General features: G+C 39.9%; 1 protein-coding gene across 1 annotated transcript in view; it reads right to left on the bottom strand.

The window, feature by feature from the left end:
* GUCY1A2 (guanylate cyclase 1 soluble subunit alpha 2) overlaps positions 1-20,621 on the bottom strand; it is a 152,798-nt gene that overhangs the window by 65,973 nt on the left and 66,204 nt on the right. The window contains 1 exon segment of the mRNA XM_030944247.1: positions 10,625-11,110. Within this exon segment, the coding sequence (XP_030800107.1) occupies positions 10,625-11,110 (486 nt within the window).

Raw genomic sequence — 20,621 nt, 5'->3', positions numbered from 1 at the left:
CATAAAATGTTTACTTAGCAGTTAACACTTTTCAAAACACAGTATATTAAAAAAATCTAGAATTTTAAAATATATCTGTGTTTTATAAGAAAACCTGTGGGGTGTTTTTCCTGATAATAACATTATTTGCACCTGCATCAGCCTACAAATGAAGGAGACAGGTCAATTGTCCATTTACTCTAGGGCTGGGCTGCCAATCTGAGTGACTTGCACAGGCAGGATGAATTGGAAGCTTATGAAGTTCAGTAAGGACATGTGCAAAGTCCTGTCCCTGGGAAAGAATTTCTCTGGAACTGATACAGCTAACTTCCTGAAGAGTGGCTCTTTGGGAGAGACCCTGGGGGTCTTGCTGGGCAGTAAATGTCACATGGGCCAGCAATCAGTCCTGGGAACAAAGAGGGCCAATGACATTCTGGATGTATGAACAGAGGCCAGGGAAGTGCCAATCACCCCCCACTCAGCACTTGTTAGACTCAGATACCACATCCACTTTGGGGGTCCTCAGTGCAAGACAGAGATAAACTGCATCCAACTCATTGGGGCCAGCAAGATGGTGGGGGCTGGAGCACCTGGGAAAACGGGCTGGGAAAGCTGAGCTTGTCCAGACTGCAGCAGAGATAGTTTCATAGCACTTGAGTGGATACAAGTGGGCTTTCCACACTGGTGGAGGGTGAGAGAGCAAGAGAAAAAATGAAATCAGCATCCTTATGAGTTAGGAAACAGGGAAACCTGTGAAACTTACTGACAACAAGGTCTTACTCAAATAAAAGGAAGCTTTTTAAAGCAATCAAGCGTCTGCAGACAGTGAAGATTTTCATAGATGCTTCAGCAAATATAGGGATAAGGAACATAATCTTTTTATTTTAGGTGGTAAATCTCAAAATGAAAATGCTATAAAGAAGTTTGCTCTATGAGCCTGACATTTCACAAGTATCTCACAAGGCATCTTTTACTTCTTCAAGCAGCCGCATTCAGTACAAGTGCAGACCATTATAATGCACTATTTTGGCAGATTCTAAGATAATCCAAGCTATAACTATATGGTATGCCCTGTTCTCAAATATAGCCATTAATTATGTTACTAATTGTTTCAGTGGGACTGAGCAATGACGAGGTGTTTTGACAACAATCATCACATTCATTCATATAATGTATAGAAATTCAGCTTTGAATTAATCACTTAAGTGTTCTAAGGGATGCTATAGAGAGACAACAGAATATCTATGCAGGTGGTGATGGGAGTTACTCCAGTGGCACTATAATAAAAATCAAGGACAGCAGAAAGAAATAACTTGAGTGGATACTGATTGTATGAGAGAAATTAAAATGCAGAAAAAATTCCTTTAGCCCAGCTAAAATACACTCTGTGCATTAACTATAACAGGGCATCAAACTATAACATTATTAAATAACCATAAAACACATGAAAAGTAGATGGCACTAGCAGAAAGAAGCAGTATTTCAGCTGCATCTTACAGACTGCAAGCTGCCAAGATGTAGCAGCTGTAATCTACACAGGTGAGATTCAGTTCACCTAACCAGAAATATGTCTAATATAGCAATTTGAATATGAGCTATTCACTCTCAATTGTCTTCATAATCAATGAACCCAATGGGAACTCTTGCAGTTACCTGACCTGTGCTAAGAACCTCCTTCATAAACAAAAGTCTAACACTTTAAAAAAATCACACTTACCCTATAAAATCAAACTTTCCTCTGTTGACTGTGAGGATAAGTCTAATTATTAACTCTTAGCTAAAAGTAGCATATTTTCAGATCTATCTCAGAACTGTAGAAAAGGAAGAATGAACAAGACTATGTGAAGAGGCAGAAGGGCAGATTGAACCTCTGAAGGTCACAGAAGCAGGTCAATTTTAAAAGAAGGACATGGCAATTTCTGCAAAATCAAATACTCCTTTAGGAAAGCGGACCTCTAGATTGTCAGAGGAACCAGTGGAAAAACTTTCTACACTCCACAGATCAGTTTCCTTTCCAGTCTTCGATATTAATCCAGAACAGCATTTATTGGAGGTATGAACCTTAAGTGATTCTTATGATGACCTCAACAGCAAAATCAAAGCCTTCTAGCATATTATTTTGATTTGAAGACCTGGATTTCATTTCTTAATGAGCAAAATCAATGTTCTATATGTGCTCCTCAGCCTAGACTTACTGGAGCACATCTTAGCTTCCTGCATACCCAGGCTGCATTTCCATGGTAGCATATGAATATTAAAGGAGATGGTTTGATAAGTTTCCAGTTTGGCCAGCATGAGGCCAAAATTCAGGATATGAATGAACACTGGAGATTATCAGGGCCTACAGTAAAGACCTATGCTTTCACACAATATTCATTATCCTGTTTATCCATATTTCATTCCGTCTGCAAGACTGAACTACACAGTACCTCAAAACTATGTATTTCTTTTATGAAAGCTGAAATGTCTTCTCTCTAAAGGAATACAGTCAAATTCAGCCTTAAGATGAAATTCTTGCAAGTCTAACTGTAAAGGAAACCTTTGAAGTTTTTAGTATCTCCCAAAGGCTTTTCTTTCATCTGTTTTCTGCCCTAAGTTGTACAGCAGGAGAATAAGGAAAAGGCTGTGGTATGTGGCAACATGGTGCTTCAGACTTTTCATTTGGGCTTCATTATTCCTGCCCATGACTTCTAGTCCAGCAGCAAACAGGACAGTTTTTAACTGGTATGGGACAAAAACTGAAGAAAATGGAGATTCTCTCCTTTTTAGTTTTAAGTCAGCAATCTCAGCACTCATCACAGGAGCAATTTATTTGATATTCATATTCTACCTCAAGATGTCATTGACATCGCCCATATTTTCTTCTACCCAAATCATTCTCACAGTATCTCTGCAGATCAGTCATAACCTTACAATGTTCTCATTCACGATGGAGCTCACATTACCAAGCGTCAGTCACACAAAAATGAAGCTTTAATTCAGTATACTTATCTATACTCTTTCTATAGTAACTGAAGAGAAAAATGAATTTTCAAGGCATGACGCATTCCATCCTGAATTCTGTGAACCTATTTTTCCCATTTACTACAGCACGATGCAAATGTGTGTGTCTTTGCTTGCAGCCATGCCCAGACTGTCCTTTGACATGCAAGACCCCTCCCATGCTGTCACCAGCATGCTCTTCTGGGCATTGCCTGAAAAACAGGTTTATGTGGGCCATAGGCCTAGTTTGTGAGACTCCCAGAGACTCTAGGGGAGCTCTGTGCCTTTGAAAGTGCAGCACAGTGGGCATGTTCCTGCTCCCACAGCGTACCCCAAGCCAGGAGAAGGACTGCATAAGTGCGCTGACTGCTAGTGCTACGATACCACTGGTCAGCGCAACAGCAAGATCCTGCTTAGCTCACGAAGTCCTGGGTCTGGCCATGCATATTTTGGCATGCAGGTCAGGGGATGTTATTAATCACTAAGTGCAGGGAGAGCAGAGGTGAAGTATTTTGGGCAGCTTATGGTACAAAGACTTGAACATTCATTTAATCTAAAACACAGATTCTAAGGAAAGAAATAACAAATAAACATGCCGGAGGGAAACCAGATGTGGTTATTTCCCTGAGACATTAAGTGTGTGTGCTCTTTCTCTAGAGGTGGTGTAAATGCAGTTCAGAAAAGCCTCCTGAGAGCTTGGACGAGGTATTCTTGATCCTGAGGTAGGTCTAGATCCACATTTCTGTCTACATTGCAACGAGTGAATACTGTCCTTTTTCAAATGAAACAAAATCTATTTGGTTTTGTGCTGTTTCTGAATACAAATTAAGGCCTAATTCTGTTTACATTTTGAAGTTTTCTCTAAATTTTTTCTACTGCAAAGATTTGTCAGCAAAGCTTTGAAACAGTTGAATTTTGCAACACTGCTTAAGCTTAACAATATCCATCAGCATACAGCACTATTTATAGATTTCCAAATCTCTGGTATATTATAAAAAACTTCCTGCTTTGGAAAGGATTATAAAGTTTTCAAGATAGGATCTGAGAACACAATTGCTTTCAAAGAATGTCCTTCAGTTTTTTACTTAGTGTTTCACTGTCTTAGCTTCTGTCTCTAATGTTTTCAAAATCAATTCCTAGGCAGTGAAATCTTGTGCCCAAGTTTCAAGGTAACTTTGCAACACTTTTATGACATGACATTCTGCTTTTGGAAATACTTCAGGAAAGCTCCTCCCATGTGAGAAGGGAGGGATTACAGGCATCCACCTATGAAGTTCAGAACCCTGTTCTTCTTGTAAAGCTCATTTTTCAAAAGAAGTGACTTCCTATAAAACCAAGCTCCTTTCCCAGGAGCCTAATTAAGAAGCAATTGCTGTTACCAGGCCTGAGGGCATCTTATTTTTAGTGAATTTAATGATGTTACACACTGGCAAGTTCAGGAGTATTTTGCAGGAAGAGCTGTGTTTGAACTCTTTCTAAAGCACCTACTTAGCAGTCTTAAGCACAGATCTTTCAGTATGCAATATATGGAGAAACTCTTTCATCTACACTGTAATTCAGAGTGTTACTTCCTTTAGAGAAGAAAAAAAGGCAAACAGTACTTGCCATGTAGAATTACTACCTAGCATCTTAAAAGAGGGTTTTTTTCAGTAGTTAAAAGAGTCATGCCAGAAGACTTGCAGTCTATATGACACCAGCATCAGGTTTGCACACAACAGCTACGGAATACAAAATTCATAGTGTATAAATGATTTCTCTCTTCTGTAGGCAAATATGAAACTGCAAAAATCAGACCAATTATCTCTGATGAACAGAAAACTTCCTGGCTGGCATTCTGCCTATTGCAATATCAAAGTGCAGAACTACTTAACAAAACCAGAAAATATTAAAATAATCATGTATGACCCAAGACACACATTTCAGTTTAATGTGATCGTCCTTCTCCCAGCATAAGTGTGGTCTTAATTTGCCAGAGGTATCCCCAGTATTTAAACTCCTAGTGAAACAGAACATCCTCCTCAAGGTTATGCAGGCTTTAATTTATGTGTCCTGAAATTCCTATGTCATCCAGTTTCTATAAACTTACTTAAGTATCCTCCATGTTAATTTAAATAATTTAATAAATTAAGGTACAGTTATGAATGCTATTTGCATGAATGAAAATGTTGCATCTTGGTACATGATAGTCTAGCCAGACTGCTTGAAAATGAAAAGGGCCAAAGCAGATGGAAAGTGAAATTAATTTTCTCCAGTCCCTCAGAGGTACTAAAATTTAGAAGGTGGAAAAACTGGACAGAATAAAACAAAGGACATAGGATCAGGGACATAGCATCTGTGTGCTGCAAGAGGGAATGCCCGTAAGCATGGTTCCTGTCTGGCCACAGTATGTGGGCTGGCTCCTCAGTTTGGAGCAGGGAGGACATTCTTCTTGGTCCTATTCAAGTCAAAGCTTATAGCCAGGCTTCACATACAAACTGAGCACTTGGAAAGTGCTCACAGGACCTGTAAGCTGGACACAGACTCTAAGGCTCCCATGCAACTTGAGAGAAATGGACCAGGGCAGTTACAAACATAAGCGTGCATTCCAGACGAGAGAAAAGTGAAAGGAGAGATACCACAAAAAGAAAAAAAAATAAAAGAAGGAACTATATACAAGTATGGTATTAGTGAAGAAGTAGAAAAGTAGTTCTGTACAGAACCAGAAGTCCTAGGCTCTTTAGAGGATTCTTGGGTGATGTATCGCAGGAGAACATGCACAGATGTTTTAGTGCTTTGTGCAGGGTTGTGTGTTTATAAAGCAAAGAATAACTCTTCTGTAGCCTGAGTGTCTGTTTGCTTCATTTGCAGATCTCCCTGAAGACAGAAAGTGTAAATCGTCCACAAGGCTGGAGAAAAATATATGCTTAAAGTAATGGGAAGTCTTAAAATATTCTTGAGTTCTTGGGTGGTGTTACACCAGATCTGCAGGGAAAATCCGGGGAACATTTTGTGTTTCTTTTTTTTTCCTTAGGGTTTTTTTCCCCTTAACCCAAGAACACTTCTGAGTTCCCCAAAGAGAGAGCTGCCCTGGCTTTGCTCTAACTTCATACTGGAGTGAGACATGCCAGTGTGCTAGCAAGTCCAGGTACAGGCAAAGACTTGAAGGAGGAGAAAGTGCCATAGCCAGAGACAGGAGAAAGAAGGTTCAGGAACCCTCTGTGGCGGGACCAAAACAGAGTCGTGTGCTGAAGGCAGCTCTACCAGGCTGGGTGGACTGCAGAGAGAGCAAGCTTCTGGGCTATGCAAATTTCTTTCTATTGCCCATTTTCATCTATTACACATTCAAAACCCACTGACTTTAAGCTATCAGGAAGAAGCAACACCTAGTTCACTGGTAATCCTCAGAACTGCACCATTCCATTTTTATAAAAAGGTATCTTGTAATATTTTATGTGTTCTGTATTGCTCATGTAAGAGTATCACTATCATTTTATATAACTTAATTGCATTTCCTGCATTTTGCAAATGCCTAAGCTGAAGTTTAGAATTTTAAAACTTCTCAAAATGGCCATGTATTTGCACAGAACTTAAAAGGTTAAAGCTGGATGGAAAGATGGCAAAAATAGTGGCCATATATTTTACATGAAAACTTGGAGACTGTGTTTTTTAACTTATGAAACAGAAAGCCTGGAAAACTTCAGAATAATCTGAAGCTCATGACTCTGCTTATTGAAGTATTCTTTAGTCATTATAGCACTGATAGTAAGGTTGAGAACATTTATTTGAGTACAAGTATGTACAAATACTTGTATTTGAGTACAAGATGTATTACTTCTCAAGAGAAGACGGTCATGGCACTGAGAATGTACTGGTATTTTCTGTAAAATGAGTACAGATCTCTGCAACTTAAACTACCAGTACAGAAATGTAAAGTGATATTCTTAGAAAATGGGAGTTTAAAATTACATTCTAAATATAAATATTTTTACATATAAACATTTTTCAAAACTGGTGAGTATCAGTCTTGAATGATTGCAGGAAAGTCCAGATTTCCCATCATTTTTTAGTCTTGGGTCTTTACAATGAGCAAACACTAAAGATGTATACATTGTTGGGCATATAAAATCAGAAAATAAAGATGTAACATACTAAGTGTATCATGTTGCCAGGAATAAAAGCCCGTGGAAGCTGCATGTGGTACCACTCAGAGAGAGTGCCAGTTCAGCCAAATAATGAAACCAAAAAGAAAGCAGGAATCCACACAGCGAAGTTGTGGATTCTGACTGTAAAATTATGTATGTAATTATATTGTCTTATATAAATAATCAATAAACTTTCAATTAAAATGTTTACGATGAAGATGTATAGCAAAGAAATTCTGGCAGCTAACCACAGTTCGTTTTCAAAAAACCATTTAGTACTCTCTGCTTAGACAAGCAAAGTGGGACTTAGGACTTCAGAGAAAGTGAAGTATAGCGTCAGAGAAAATCTATAATGTCTTCAAGGACAAATTCTGCTCTGTTTAGAGAAAGACAAAGAAACTAACACCTACAGGATCAGGCCTGATTCTGCTCTGTTTGGCTTGACACTACCCAGCCATGCAGCCAAAAAAACATGCACAATAAATGCTGCCTTTACACAGCTAAAGGGTGCAAGAGGGAAATGCAAGAGGGAAAGGAAACTGAGGGGGAAAGAGCTGAGAATGTAAGCCTACAAAGGCAGAAGGACTCAACAAGAAACAAATATTGTAAATGAGCCAATGTCAAATACATATTACATGAAGGAGAAACAGAAGCTGTGGGAATCTTAAGCAGGGAAGATTTCAGTCTGCAGGGTTAAGTCTAAATGCCAGAAGACATGGCTGCAGCATATCTAAATAGCTTGTTTGATAAAGAGATGGCTTAACTGAAACACCATTTCCCAGTCCTTGGCTGATAAACAACAGGAACTCAGAGGCAGTGAAAAACAGGTCAAAACAGACCAACCAGTACATATTTTAGCCAAAGCCACAGCTTTCAGAATGTACTGAGATATCTCTCCCATGATTTCTGCTCCTGGAGTCCATGCTTTTACTTGCACGTCCACAAACACCAGCTTGCCAAGCATCTGCTGCTACACTGACCTGAACTGCTCTCCCTGCTTGACTTTTTCTCCCACTCCTCAACCTCAAGCCACATATAATTAGCTCTGATAGTCAGCAGCCCCAGTTTCCAAATGCATCACCAGGTCTCAGTTCTTTCACCTCCTTGTTCTTCTGTGATTATCATGAGCATGTCCCCCCTAATCTTTTCACCAAGGCTATATGTCAGCAGATTCTTTCCCAAGTTTCTAAAACACAGATTCTTCTAGAGTGCTAAAACTGTCACCCAGGCTCATAGCACCGTGCATCTCAATTACGGCAATATTCTCCCTCAGCCTGGACAAATGTAATCTGTCATCGTTGCTATCCATTCAAAATTCTGCTGTGAAATTCATCTTCTGAGCCCATCATCTGTCTGTGTCATTCTTACCTGTCCCTCCATCCATTTGATAAACTTTCCCTACCTCATCAGTTATGGCTACTTACTTTAATTTCCAAGAAATTTCAAAGTCTAACTCATCACCCTTCAGCTCACTCTGACCATTTTCAGTCTGTATCCAAGAGCTTATTATGCTTGCCCTCTATGTCTGATTAGTTAAATGTGAGGATCTTTGTTCTTTCTGTGCCATATTTCTCTATAAACATCCCTGGATCAACAGCATGAGACAAATGAAAATACTACATTCATTGCCAAATTAGAAGCAGTGAGATTCTGAACACAAAATTCTTTAACAGTAAAGCTGGGTGAATAATTTACAGCATGGAATTTATTTATCATATTTTGCTTAATTTTCTGTTTACAAAATGGTGAATTTGGTATTCAGATGTGTCCACCAAATAATCTTTGCAAATTTTTCTTGCCATGCTGCTTAAAAAGAAGAAAATTTAAAAATGTATGTATTTAGGTCACATGATAAATTTCTGTAGCCTAGTTACACAAATATATCTTTGAGGTGGCCTGGGTACAAGTAGTGATAATTAAGTATCTAAAATTCACTACCTGACAATAACTTATAAAATCATAATTGTTGTGGTGGTGATTATTCCTATGCATAAATATTCCTTCTTAGTGTTCTCACAGGACTCAACCAACCTTCTCTGCAGACAGATCACAGAGTTTTGCATACTTTATATCCTATTCCCATGCAACCATAATTTTCAACAAAGGATATTGTGAATGCTTCAAAATAGCTGAAATGAATCACCTGGGAACACAGTGAGTGAACACACAGCATGTGAAGCAGGGTCATTAGGTATCCTCCTGACTCTGGGACAGAAGTTCCTCAAGTCCTGTTCCTGAAGCTGGGTCATAATCCAGGGCAGCAACATTAGATTAACACAAACTGAGATCACACTCACCATCTTTTCTGACAGCACCACCACAACAAATTTTCAAATTAGGGCTGGCACCTTCCACTGCATTCATGTCCCAACACAGCCTTTGGCTTCTGAGCATTAGGGAAACAAACCCCTAAAGCAGGAGCCCAGAACTTCTTTACAGTGTACTTGTTTATGTTGGTAAACTGCCCTACCAACCTTTAGCTATACCATTTTCAGTTTTATCTGTGGTACATGCTGTAGCTTTTCAGCCATGATTATTATTTAGATGGGTAGTAATTATTTTTCAATTCCTTTTAAAGTGCACTAAAGGCTAGAAATGAAAGGAGCAGGACATTTTTGAGACCTTTTGCTCTACAGCCTATCAACAAATACTATATTAAATAGTTTGAAAACTGTTAGTTTGCAAACCTCAGGCATGTAATAAAGTCAATATATAATTTTGCAACCACATCTCTTTTCTCTTGTGCATTAACATATAAAAAGAGACTTGCTCTATTTCTTCTATCACAATATTAAAGGCATTCCATATACAAAACAGTCTGTAGGTTTCACAGGATAATTACACTGCTAATATCTCCAGTGCATTTATTAATTCTACCTCCCCCTTTTTTTCTCTCAAACACACACTGGACACCAAATCCATTTAAGAGAAGTGAAGATGAGTTCTCTAATGGGACCAGCATGTGTGACATTTCCTTTGGAGCATGGCACACCAGCACCATGTCCTATTCATTATGTTTACTATGCATAGACATCTGCTGTCCTCTTCCTGTTTTTCAGTGGAAGTTGAAGTTCTTTATAATAACTTTTTTTTCATGCATGCTCTGCTTCTTATGGAAAATTTTAGTTCTATCAAGGGAAAGATAAATGCCTAAACCCTAAACCAATCAAGTTGAAAGTGAGTGCCTCCTAGGAGCTGAAGCCTGGGTTAGGATTCATCATTGTGCATTTCTTCATTGTTAGAATGCTGTGGCTGATGTGTCATCTAAAGGAAACCAGGCTATAATACAGGAGATGTGTATTTCTATAAGGACATGCAAATATGATGCCTATATTCCCATGGGAGTACCATGATGACCGTTTCATATTGAAGCATTTGAGTTTCAATGGTCATATTTCAGATCTAGGTTTTTTCACACATAAAACAAAAATACTGCCTCCATATTTTTCTGAGGAAGGTCTGCAATTTAGGAAGAAAGCTACTGGGATTTTTTTCTGCCTTCATTTCAGTATCTTTTGCTAGGTTAGGACTTGAGCTGTTACCTTGTAGATGTCAAGGAATCCACACTGGTGGTCGAAGCGCGTGTAGAGCTCGTTGAGCATGCTGATGACTTGCATGGGCGTGCACTGGGCACAGATGGCAGTGAAGCCAACAATGTCCGAGAAGAGCATGGTGACATCATCAAACTTCCTGGCCTGAACCTGCTGCCCCTGCCACAACTGCTGAGCCACCTCTTCAGGGAAAATAGAAATAAGGAGATCTACTGTCTTCTTTTTCTCCTCTTCCAGGGCTTGGTGTGTACATTCTAGCGTTGCCTTCAGCTTATCCATTCGTTTTTTCAAGCCATCCTGTGCCTTTGCTTGCTCCCCAACCAGTATGACATCACGAGTAGCATCATGGATAGGTATGTCCGAAAGATGGAGGCCTCGGCCCATCAGCTCATCCAGCTTGTCCACACAGGGGGAACCCAGAAACAATATAGAGTTTGATTCTGGCACATGAATCATTTGTCCTTTAATTTCCATCACCTGTAAAACAAAAATAAAGAGTTTAGACAAGGGGAAAAATCAACTTATAGATGTGGATCCTCATTCTACTTTCTCCATCTTTCCAGCTAAAACAATTAACTGTAGCCTTTTATACAGAAGCCTTTTGCACTCACCTACTCAAGTAATGAGACTCACAGTCTGCTCACCAAATTGAGTCAGAAAATAACCTAAATTGACACAAAAGTATTCCCAAATCAGATGTTGGATTTTGTTTGTACCCAATTAAATAAGAAAGCAATAATATGTATTCTCAGAGCGCCGTCTAAATAATGCTCCTGGATGTACCTGGACTTACAAGCAAATTTCTGAGTTGTTCTTTCTCTGTTACTTAGCTATAAATTACAGAAAGCAAAAAAGGGAAGAGAAATTGCAACTGTCTGAAAGCAGGTTAGTGAAATGAAGTGCCTTCTGTTCTTTTTCAGCAAAATATCTAATACAAGTCAATTGTGGCCATTTTATAGAGGAATAAAATAAAAATAGATGTGAAAAACAGCTCTATAAAATAACAAATGGCATGAAAATATCATACTGGTCCTCCTGTTTCCTGTTTTCCTTCTCATACATGCAGCAGAGTGGAAGGCTGACACTCAGTTAGAATCTACAGATTTCTTGGTAACAGAGCTTCATCTAATTTGTATTTGTGGGATAGCAGAAGGTGGAGTAGGGAAGGAGCATCAGGTGGTTCATCACACTAGTTTATAGCTTTTGCATTAGCCTGTTAGATATCTAGATGTTTTGAGCACTGTCCAAGGGTGGATATCACTGAGGCCGTGGATTGTTACCTCTTGCTCCATGATGGCAGTCAAGGACAAAACTGCCAGACTGAAATGGACACTGAAAACTAAATTAAATCAGACAAACTGTATCTCTTTGTAAACACAGCTTGCCATAGCCTCTGTCATGAAAAACAACTCCATTAATGTTTCCATTCCAGGACTGCACAAAGACTAGGGCAATAATGTGCAAGGTGATCCAGAAATACCCACAGACCTTACCCTGAGGATCTCACAATCAATACAGGCACAACACACAAACCTTGTGCACCTAAGCAGTGTTAGGCACAATAATGCCTTGTATCTGTGTTTTCTATTCCACATAATATCTTAAAATGAAAAGGCCTCCTCCAGTAACCACTTAGTTCATCATGTAGCCATATGCTTGCTGTCACATTATTCACTTCTCATTTAATCCTCCTTCCATCCATAATCCTACCAAGCAAAATAGAAAAACCTCCATCAGGGAATCCAGAGGTGTCTGTAATAATGATGTGATTTAAGTGTCCAGTGGCCAGAAAGCTCCTGCTGAGGTGATAGGTAATCCTACATGGTACTTCCATGTCTGGGGAAGATTTAAGGAAGCACTTCTTTCTATCAGTTGTTTTTACATAAGGTTTACATATTTTTTTTTTACATAATGCTGTCATTGTAAACGCTATGGCAACATGGGAATTGAGCCTATTCTGTCCCTATTGCCCTCTGCCTTCTCTGCTAGCAACCTAACATTCAGCTTCTGATGTCAGCCAGGGAGCTCAGCAAGTGATAATAATAAATGCAAGTCATTAAAATTGTCAAATTTTCTAATTTATTTTCCTGCACACCTACTAATATTTACATTCCTAAGCCTTGCTTCCTTAGCTTCACTCTGGGACATTCATCTCAGTGAGAAAGCTAGTCAGCTAACTACATGAGCTGATTTAATGCTCCATGGCTAAGTGTTCTTTTTCTACTTTTGAAACATGGCTCCCTGGGAAATAGGATGCTTTCTGCATGCATGCAGCCTCATGCTTTCAAAAGGGCACATGCAAAATTGTTTTAACTCCAAAGTACAAGTTGCCAAATATGAAATACATGGTACAGCATTTCTAAATTCTCTTCCTATTTTGTTCCCCTGAGCCAGAGAGCTTTCTGTTTGTAGATTTTCACTCTTGTGCAAAATAAAAGTATCTCATATTCCTCTTCCATCACTTTCTCACGTGCCTCTTCCATCTCCAGGTGAAAACAAGGTGTTTTCAGCTCAGGAGGAGAGTGTGTGACCACAGACCCTGGCTGAGCCAGCCTAGCCTGGGCTTGAGCTGCCTGTCAGCAAGGCAAGGCACCTGGCTTGGAGGTGTGTTTCTCCTGTTAACCTGCTGTGAGACTCGAAGAAAATCAATGCATCCCCCTGCGCTCCCACTTCGCCTCTGTCAATTTGAGGTGTTAAACTCTTTGATGCGATCACTGTCTGTGTTAATACATTGTGCCAACTTTCCCCGGGTGCACTTTTCTCAGGAAACACTGACTGTGTAAATAATGTACTAAATAGGCACTCTGGAGTCCTCTGCTCTGCTTCTGGGTAACCTCAGGCAAATTATCAATCCTGACTTCTTATGTGGCCTTTCAGTGCAGCAGGAACAATGCTATTGACCACCCTGTAAGACACCTGGAGACTTATGTGTGAAAAGCAATAAAAGACACACCATCCTGTAAAATGCCTAACTAATAATAACCAAGTGAGCTGCCCCCTGCTTCAACAAGGTTGTTTCCAGAGCATTTTGAGAAATTTCTGCAAAGATATTCTCTGTACAAAACTGATTAGCTTCCTAAAACTGTCAAAGGTTTAGCGATATTTCAGCTTTATCCCCTAAATTATCACGTGTTCTGTTTAACAGGAATTGTTGATGTTTCCTATCACTTCTTTCATGTTACATTAGTGATTTTGTCATCCCACTCTCTCTTGATGACTGATGAATGTTTTAGAAAATGGCCTGCCAGTCTCTTCAAGTTGCCAAATCAGGGAACAGAACAGCAGAAAAAAACCTGCCCCAGATTTCCTGGGGCAAAACACTAAGGTCTTGTAAAGAACAACAGTAGAGAAGACTGCATCACTCTTATCAGCTTTTGCAAAGCCCTCTCCTTTCCAAAGAAGTTTCAGATATGATTCAGACACTTTCTAGCAGACTTCAGTCTGCAACTGTGATCCAGCATGACCTCCATCTCTTTTCTTTGATTTCTCATGCTTCTTATATTCTTCTTTTTATCTAAAAATATAGCTGATGTTACAGGGTATCAGGTTTGCCTGAAGCTTGCCATAGTAAGTCACACTTCTGGGCACCTCCCCAAAGCTGGACAGCTTTACACCTGGACCATAAGCCTACAGGCAAGCAGGATGGCATCATTCATCTTCCTTGTAAGCAGGGAAAGATAGAAACATTTCTGTCATCAGTTTTATTTCATTACTGCTACATTTCATTGCCTTCCTGTCTCTTTAATTATATTCTCACTGAATAAAATGAGACTAATTCTACCATTTTCAGAGGACATTCTCCTGATTTACAGTAGCGCAAGAGAACATTTTGAAAAGAGCAATAATATATATCATATTTTACAATCTTATGTTGCAGTGAAATGACAGCACAGCCTAAGTAGCTCTGGGATGAAAAACAAAAACCCTATCACTGAAAGAAAGGGAGGAAATGGTTCCTGATTCCAGGGAACTCTTTCAGTGTCTCTCCCCAAAGACCCAGCTCAGAAATACTGACAGATTCTAAAGCTGCTTTTTGGGAACATGGAGAGTCTCCCACTGAGCAGTGCACCACCAGCACCTTCATTAGGTACACAATACCCAGCCCTCTGCACAACGTCTGCACACTCTGGATCCAAGCCACCCTAGGACCAAAAATCTTGTGAATCAAATGCCAAATCCACTGCCTAATCTTTAAGGAAAAGCACAGGGAAAAGTTTCACTGGTTGCACTGAGGGATGACACTACTCCACACAAAGATGTATGTTTCGGAATAGTTATTGAGAGAAGGTGTGCACATCTCAGAAAGATTAAGGAAATACAGGATGGTATCCCTGAGAAATAACTGGGGGATTAAAAAGGATTTTCCTTGTAATTGGCCAGACCTTTTCTGCAGCTTCTGCAATCCACAAATTTCAATGGAGCTGCTCCTTTGATTTTGATCAGTGCATAAACCCTCCCAAACTGTGATTATAGTCTTCTTATTTTTTTACTTTTATTAATTGGGATTAGGTTAGAAACTTACAGTGCTAGGCCACACTTTCATACGCAGTTGCACATCCATGTTTGATTTTATACAATGGACAAGTTCAGTAAGAGAAAACACAGCTGCTTCTTTATCAGGCTCATAGTTATTTAGAGGATGGAAAGACTGGAGCAAAATCAGCTTGAACCTGAACACCATCACCATCATAATTTCCAGGTACAAAGAGTTTAGGGTGACTTTCAGAAAGGAGGTCCAGCTGCTAACCTAAATTGTAAACAACTGGGCTTCTCTGAATATCCTATAGGATACATGGCAGTGCCTCAGGAACATTTACAGCAAGGTATTTCATAACATTTGAGGAGTTAGAGGCTTAGGGGATTTTGTGAACACTGGACAAAGCAGTACCGTTACAACAGTACACTTGCAGAAAGAAATGCAATGACTTTCTTGCTATGTTTCCATGACATGTCTAGAAGGGCTGAAAGCATGACAGACAACACTGGAATTTAAAAAAAAAAAAGTCTTAAATTGGAAAAATGGGCTAAAGCTGGAATTAAAAATAAGGGCAATAAATATATTTAGATAGAAATAATCAAATGAAAAAAGCACAGGCAGGCTAACTTTTCCTAAGGAGATGGCCAGAGTGCACAGAGTAGAACAAATGAATGTAAGCAAACATGGCATGCTGTCATTTAGAAAGAAAATACTATACGGGACTATGTAAACAAAAACTACAGCTTGCAAAACACCCAAAGTAATCTTTATACTGTGGCCACCAATTTTCAGACCCCAGAAGGGCAAATCTGTCCCTTTTAAAGTATAACAAAAAGGTGGATCGATTGGAGAGTCTGGTGAAAAGCAATGAAGGCAATGGAAGGTCTAAAAAATATGACCTACAAAAAAAATTTGAAAACATTTGATGGTTTGCCACAGAGAAGAAAAGTCTGAGTGTGGGCATATGAAAAAAATACTTTGTGCCAATGTAAAGAGGTCAAATACAAATCCTGTGGCAAAAGCTTTGAAGGAAAGGCCCTGGTGATGATGGTGGACACCAAATTGAACATGGTCCATCAAAGACTAGAAGTACTCTGGGCTCTGGAAGGAGGAGTGTTGCAGCTGGTGGAGGGAAGCGAATCTTCCCTTCTGCTCAGAACTGGTGAGGCCACACCTGGAGTCCTGTGTCCAGTTCTGGGATCCACAGTACAGGAGACACATGGACATGCTGGACAGCGTCCAGAAAAGGTCAACAAAGATGACAGGAACCTGGGACATTCTTCCCTATGAAGAAAGGCTGAGAGAGCTGGTACTGTTTAACCTGAAGATGAGAAGGCTCAGGATGATCTTTTCCATGTACATAAGTACCTGAAGGGATCAGGGATGACAGAGCAAGACCCTTTCCAGTAGTGCCCAGGACCAGAGGCCATAGACATAAAGTACCCAAAGGAGGCTCCCTCTGAACAGCAGAGAACACTTGTTTTATACACCAAGCAGTGCTACAGGTTGCCTGCAGAGATTGTGGAGTTTCCAGCCTTGAAGATACTCAAAAGCCACATGGATGTGGTCCTGGGAAACCGACTCTAGGTGACTCTGCTTGAGCAGAGGGTTGAACCAGATGACCTCCACAGGTTCCTTCCAACCTCGGTCTATGAAATGAACAAAAAGTAAAAGGCTCAAATTGGAAAAAACCAGTTTAATATGGGATGTTCTTGTATTCATAGGGAGAGTGAGAAAGGAAACATCATTGGTGAGGAGTTGGATTATGGTGAAGAGTTGGATTGTGCATTTGATTTGTGAGACCTGTCAAAGGTGATCAATCTGTCTGGAAAGCAGAGGAATGAACCAGTGACTTAACAGAAATTTAGGTGGAAACAGGAAGGGGAGACATAGTAGGGTATCATTTTGTATTCAAACAAAAACTACACAAGTTAATTCTGGGATAATTAATGTAGTGTCAATGTGGAATTCATTGCTTCAGTCAGTTTATGACTCTTTCTACAGGCAACAACAGAAACAGATGCTTCTGGAATAAAAGTTGTACGATCTACGTGAGACATCTAAGTCATGGTCAAATGAGTCATGCCCCATGTGTAGACATACTTACATTTCTCTGTTGTGAAGGGATCACAAGGCTTGGACATACTTGCCTGTACTGGTTAAGTCTACCTCCTATCAGAATAAACTTAATTCATAGGAGTGAATGTACTGCTGTGCATTGAAAGATACCTAAATGCCAATATGTTACGCACATTAAGGGAAATATGAGTTCTCTACTGGTCTAACAAAATTTCTATTTTAAATGCTCCAAAACTTAATTCAATAAAATGAAGACTTGGTAAGCCTTAGTGCTGCTCTGTGGCTGGCTGACCACCAGATAGGCAAAGCATGACTTTGACCCTTAAGACAGAAAAAGAAACAGCTATTAAAACCTCTCCAATACTCCTGCTCTGCTTGTAGAGTGGGGTAAGTCAAAGCCACAGCCAGCAGAACTAGCTGTGGAGAAAGATTCATGAAAATAAGAAAAAAATCTTATTCTAATGAAACCCTGATTTGCTATTTTTCTGTAGACAAAAATAACAAAATACCATCTTCCATTACACCCATGTTTTATTTAAAAAGCAACCTACGAGAAACACATATCATCTCCACAGAAATGAAAAATAACTTTTCAGTAGATGCCTGATACAATTGAATAAACTAGATAAGGTTTGCTCAGCACAGCTCAGGATGTGCTTGGCTTCTTGTGAAATCGCAACTCTCAGCATTTGCTTACAAGTTTGTATTTCCAGCTCACTGCATTGTCAAAAGAATATTATTCCACACAGCAGCAAAGTGACTGTTAAAAATTTCTCGCTATTTATAGCAAACCCTGGAGTGTTTCATAACATGCAACAGCCTTCCGAGCAAAGTGACCAAATGTAACATTTTCTGTATGTCATAGATACCTCATAAACCCAGACTGGCAGCAAAATATTGTACCTTTAGGAAATCCAAAATTTTGGTGGGAATACATTCATTTTCTATAATGTAAAAGAGAGAGAAAGTGATAATGAGGGAAACATTAATATCTTTCAGTTGTAAACTTGGACCTCTAAAATAATTTCTTGGTATGAAAAGAGTAAGTGTGGCAGATTAAAAGCAAACAAGTTAGGGTTAAATAGGATCTGCTCCACAAGAAGCAAAGGTATGCATGACATATCAAAAGCATGGAGCCACCTGTAAGGACATGTGAAAGGGGGAAAGGAGAAAAGGTAAAGGAGATGACTCTATCCTTAACATATTAGTCTGCCAAACCAACCAGATAAACAAAAGGCAACAGTGGATTCCACCTGAAACAGGTCAAGACGATTTACAGTTTATCTTTTCACGCTTCAAGACACAGAAATTGCTTTTAAGAAGGTAGTCCTAACTGCTACATGGATAAGTGCAAAATAAATCTAGCCCTGTGGAATAAAAACAATGGGAAAAGAATTCCATCAAAGGAACATCTATCTTCACAAGACAGCAAAGAGTCAGAATTCAACTCTATGTGCTCCTGGGTCAGCTTCCCTTACAGATGCTCTCAAGCAGAGGAGGGGTGAATGCAACAGGGCAGACAGGCAGAACATGGCATGGGCAACACCACAAGAAGAAACTCACCAGTGTTCCTAAGAGAATTTCAAAATCCCTTTGAACATCAACACATCAAGAACAGATTGATTTTTTTTTTCCATGAATAAATAACTTCATATACTTAAACACAACCTGTGTGAGTCGCAAAGGCACCACTGGCCTGACAGTCCCTGTCCAGCTTTCTAGGACACCCCTGGCCCTGCCCAGGCCCCTGCACCCCACATCAGCCCCCTGGGCTGTCAGTCCTGCCTCAGCCATGCTCTCACAGCCCTGCCTGCCCTCCCTGGCCATGGGCCCGTCCAAGGGCCTGAGTTCCAGCCCAATATCAGTCTTTCCCCATGCCCAACCCCAGGGAGGTGCCAGTGCTGGTGCTGGGCTGCCCCCACATTCCCAGTCTGGGTGCCTGGAACACATCCTGGCTGCCAGGTGCTGCCTCTCCACCCTGCAGACTCCCACAGCTCTGGCACTCGGGGCCCTGGCCCCTGTACTACCCTGAGAGCATCCAGAAAACATTTTACCTGAAACACCGATCAATCAATGAGCATCTGGACAATGGTCTTGGCCATATGGTTTAGTTTTAGGTAGTCCTGTGAGGTGCACGGAGTAGGACTGGAGGAACCTTATGGGTCCCTTTCAACTCAAGATATTCTATGATTTTGTGGTTTTCATTTTACTGCAAAATCTATTTGATTCCCTAAGATTGTTTTCAGGTTGCACACACCTTGGTTAGCATGCTAGAGTTTTACATTTCAACAATACATGCCTCTGCTACCTTATTAAAAGCCAGGATACCGTGTGCTGCTCATCTTACTCCAACAACACAGTTAAAAATGTGCAGTATCAGCGTTAAAACAGTCTGCTTTGGTCAGGAGCAGAGGAGTGGAAACAATTTTCAGAGACATGCTCATTTGTTTAGAATCACAGAATCCTAGAATAGCTTAGGCTGCAAGGGGCAGTGAAGATCATCAAGTTCCAACTCCCCACCACCACCACCACAGGCAGGGACGTCTTCCTCTAGACCATCTTATTCAGGGCCCCTTCCAGCCTGGCCTTGGGGAATCCAGGGATGGGGCATCCACAGCCACTCTGGGCAACAAACTCAAGATCTGTGAACTGTGAAAGAGGTGGTAGCAATAATATGCTCCAACACTTGCATTAATTTCATATTTCAACCAAAGCAAAATGCATTTTTGTACCTATGATCCCACCACAGTTTAATTACAACAGATCAATCAAAGTAGAAGGGAAATTTCCCATATTTAATATTCTCTTTGAAAGATATTAATTTCCAATTAATTTTTGTTAAACACCTGGTTAAAAAAAATAAATAAATGTTATATATATTTACATAATCAAATCTCTAATTATCTCATGCCTGGGAAAACCTTTATAACTGACAAATATTATGTGTCAGCTTGTTAAAGACAGATATTTTTTATTTATTTATATCAATGTCAACCAAGCAAAATTATGGAGGAATGTGTCAGTACGCTGAAGGGAGCGTGGATGTTGCCATTTTCCACAGTGCTGTTACTTTCTGAATTAGTTCTTACTGTCTTCGGCCCAAGATTTGTGCGGGTGCATGAATCAGTCTTTCCCCTAACCCTTCCCCTAGTACTCTTCACCTCCTATCAAGAGCTTCTCCTCTGAACGAGATCTGTCCCAGCTGCATGAGATGTACTACTAGCAGGAAGAACTCTTACTCATGTGATATTTCTTGCTAAGTGCTTTTCTTTCTCAGATTCAGGCTCACTTGTTTTTTTATGGAAATTGCTTCTCAGCAAAAAGCAGTGAAATGGTTAAAGAAGTGCATATGTTTATTCATGAAAACAGTAGGCAAGGAGCAGCAGAAGCAGCATTCCCCTTTGATCTGAGAGAACAGATATATATATATAT

The sequence above is a fragment of the Camarhynchus parvulus genome, chromosome 1 (genome assembly GCF_901933205.1).
Source record: "Camarhynchus parvulus chromosome 1, STF_HiC, whole genome shotgun sequence".
NCBI classification, from domain to species: Eukaryota; Metazoa; Chordata; class Aves; order Passeriformes; family Thraupidae; genus Camarhynchus; species Camarhynchus parvulus.
The sequence above is the reverse complement of the archived record's forward strand: the minus strand, read 5'-3'. Positions and strand labels throughout refer to the sequence as shown.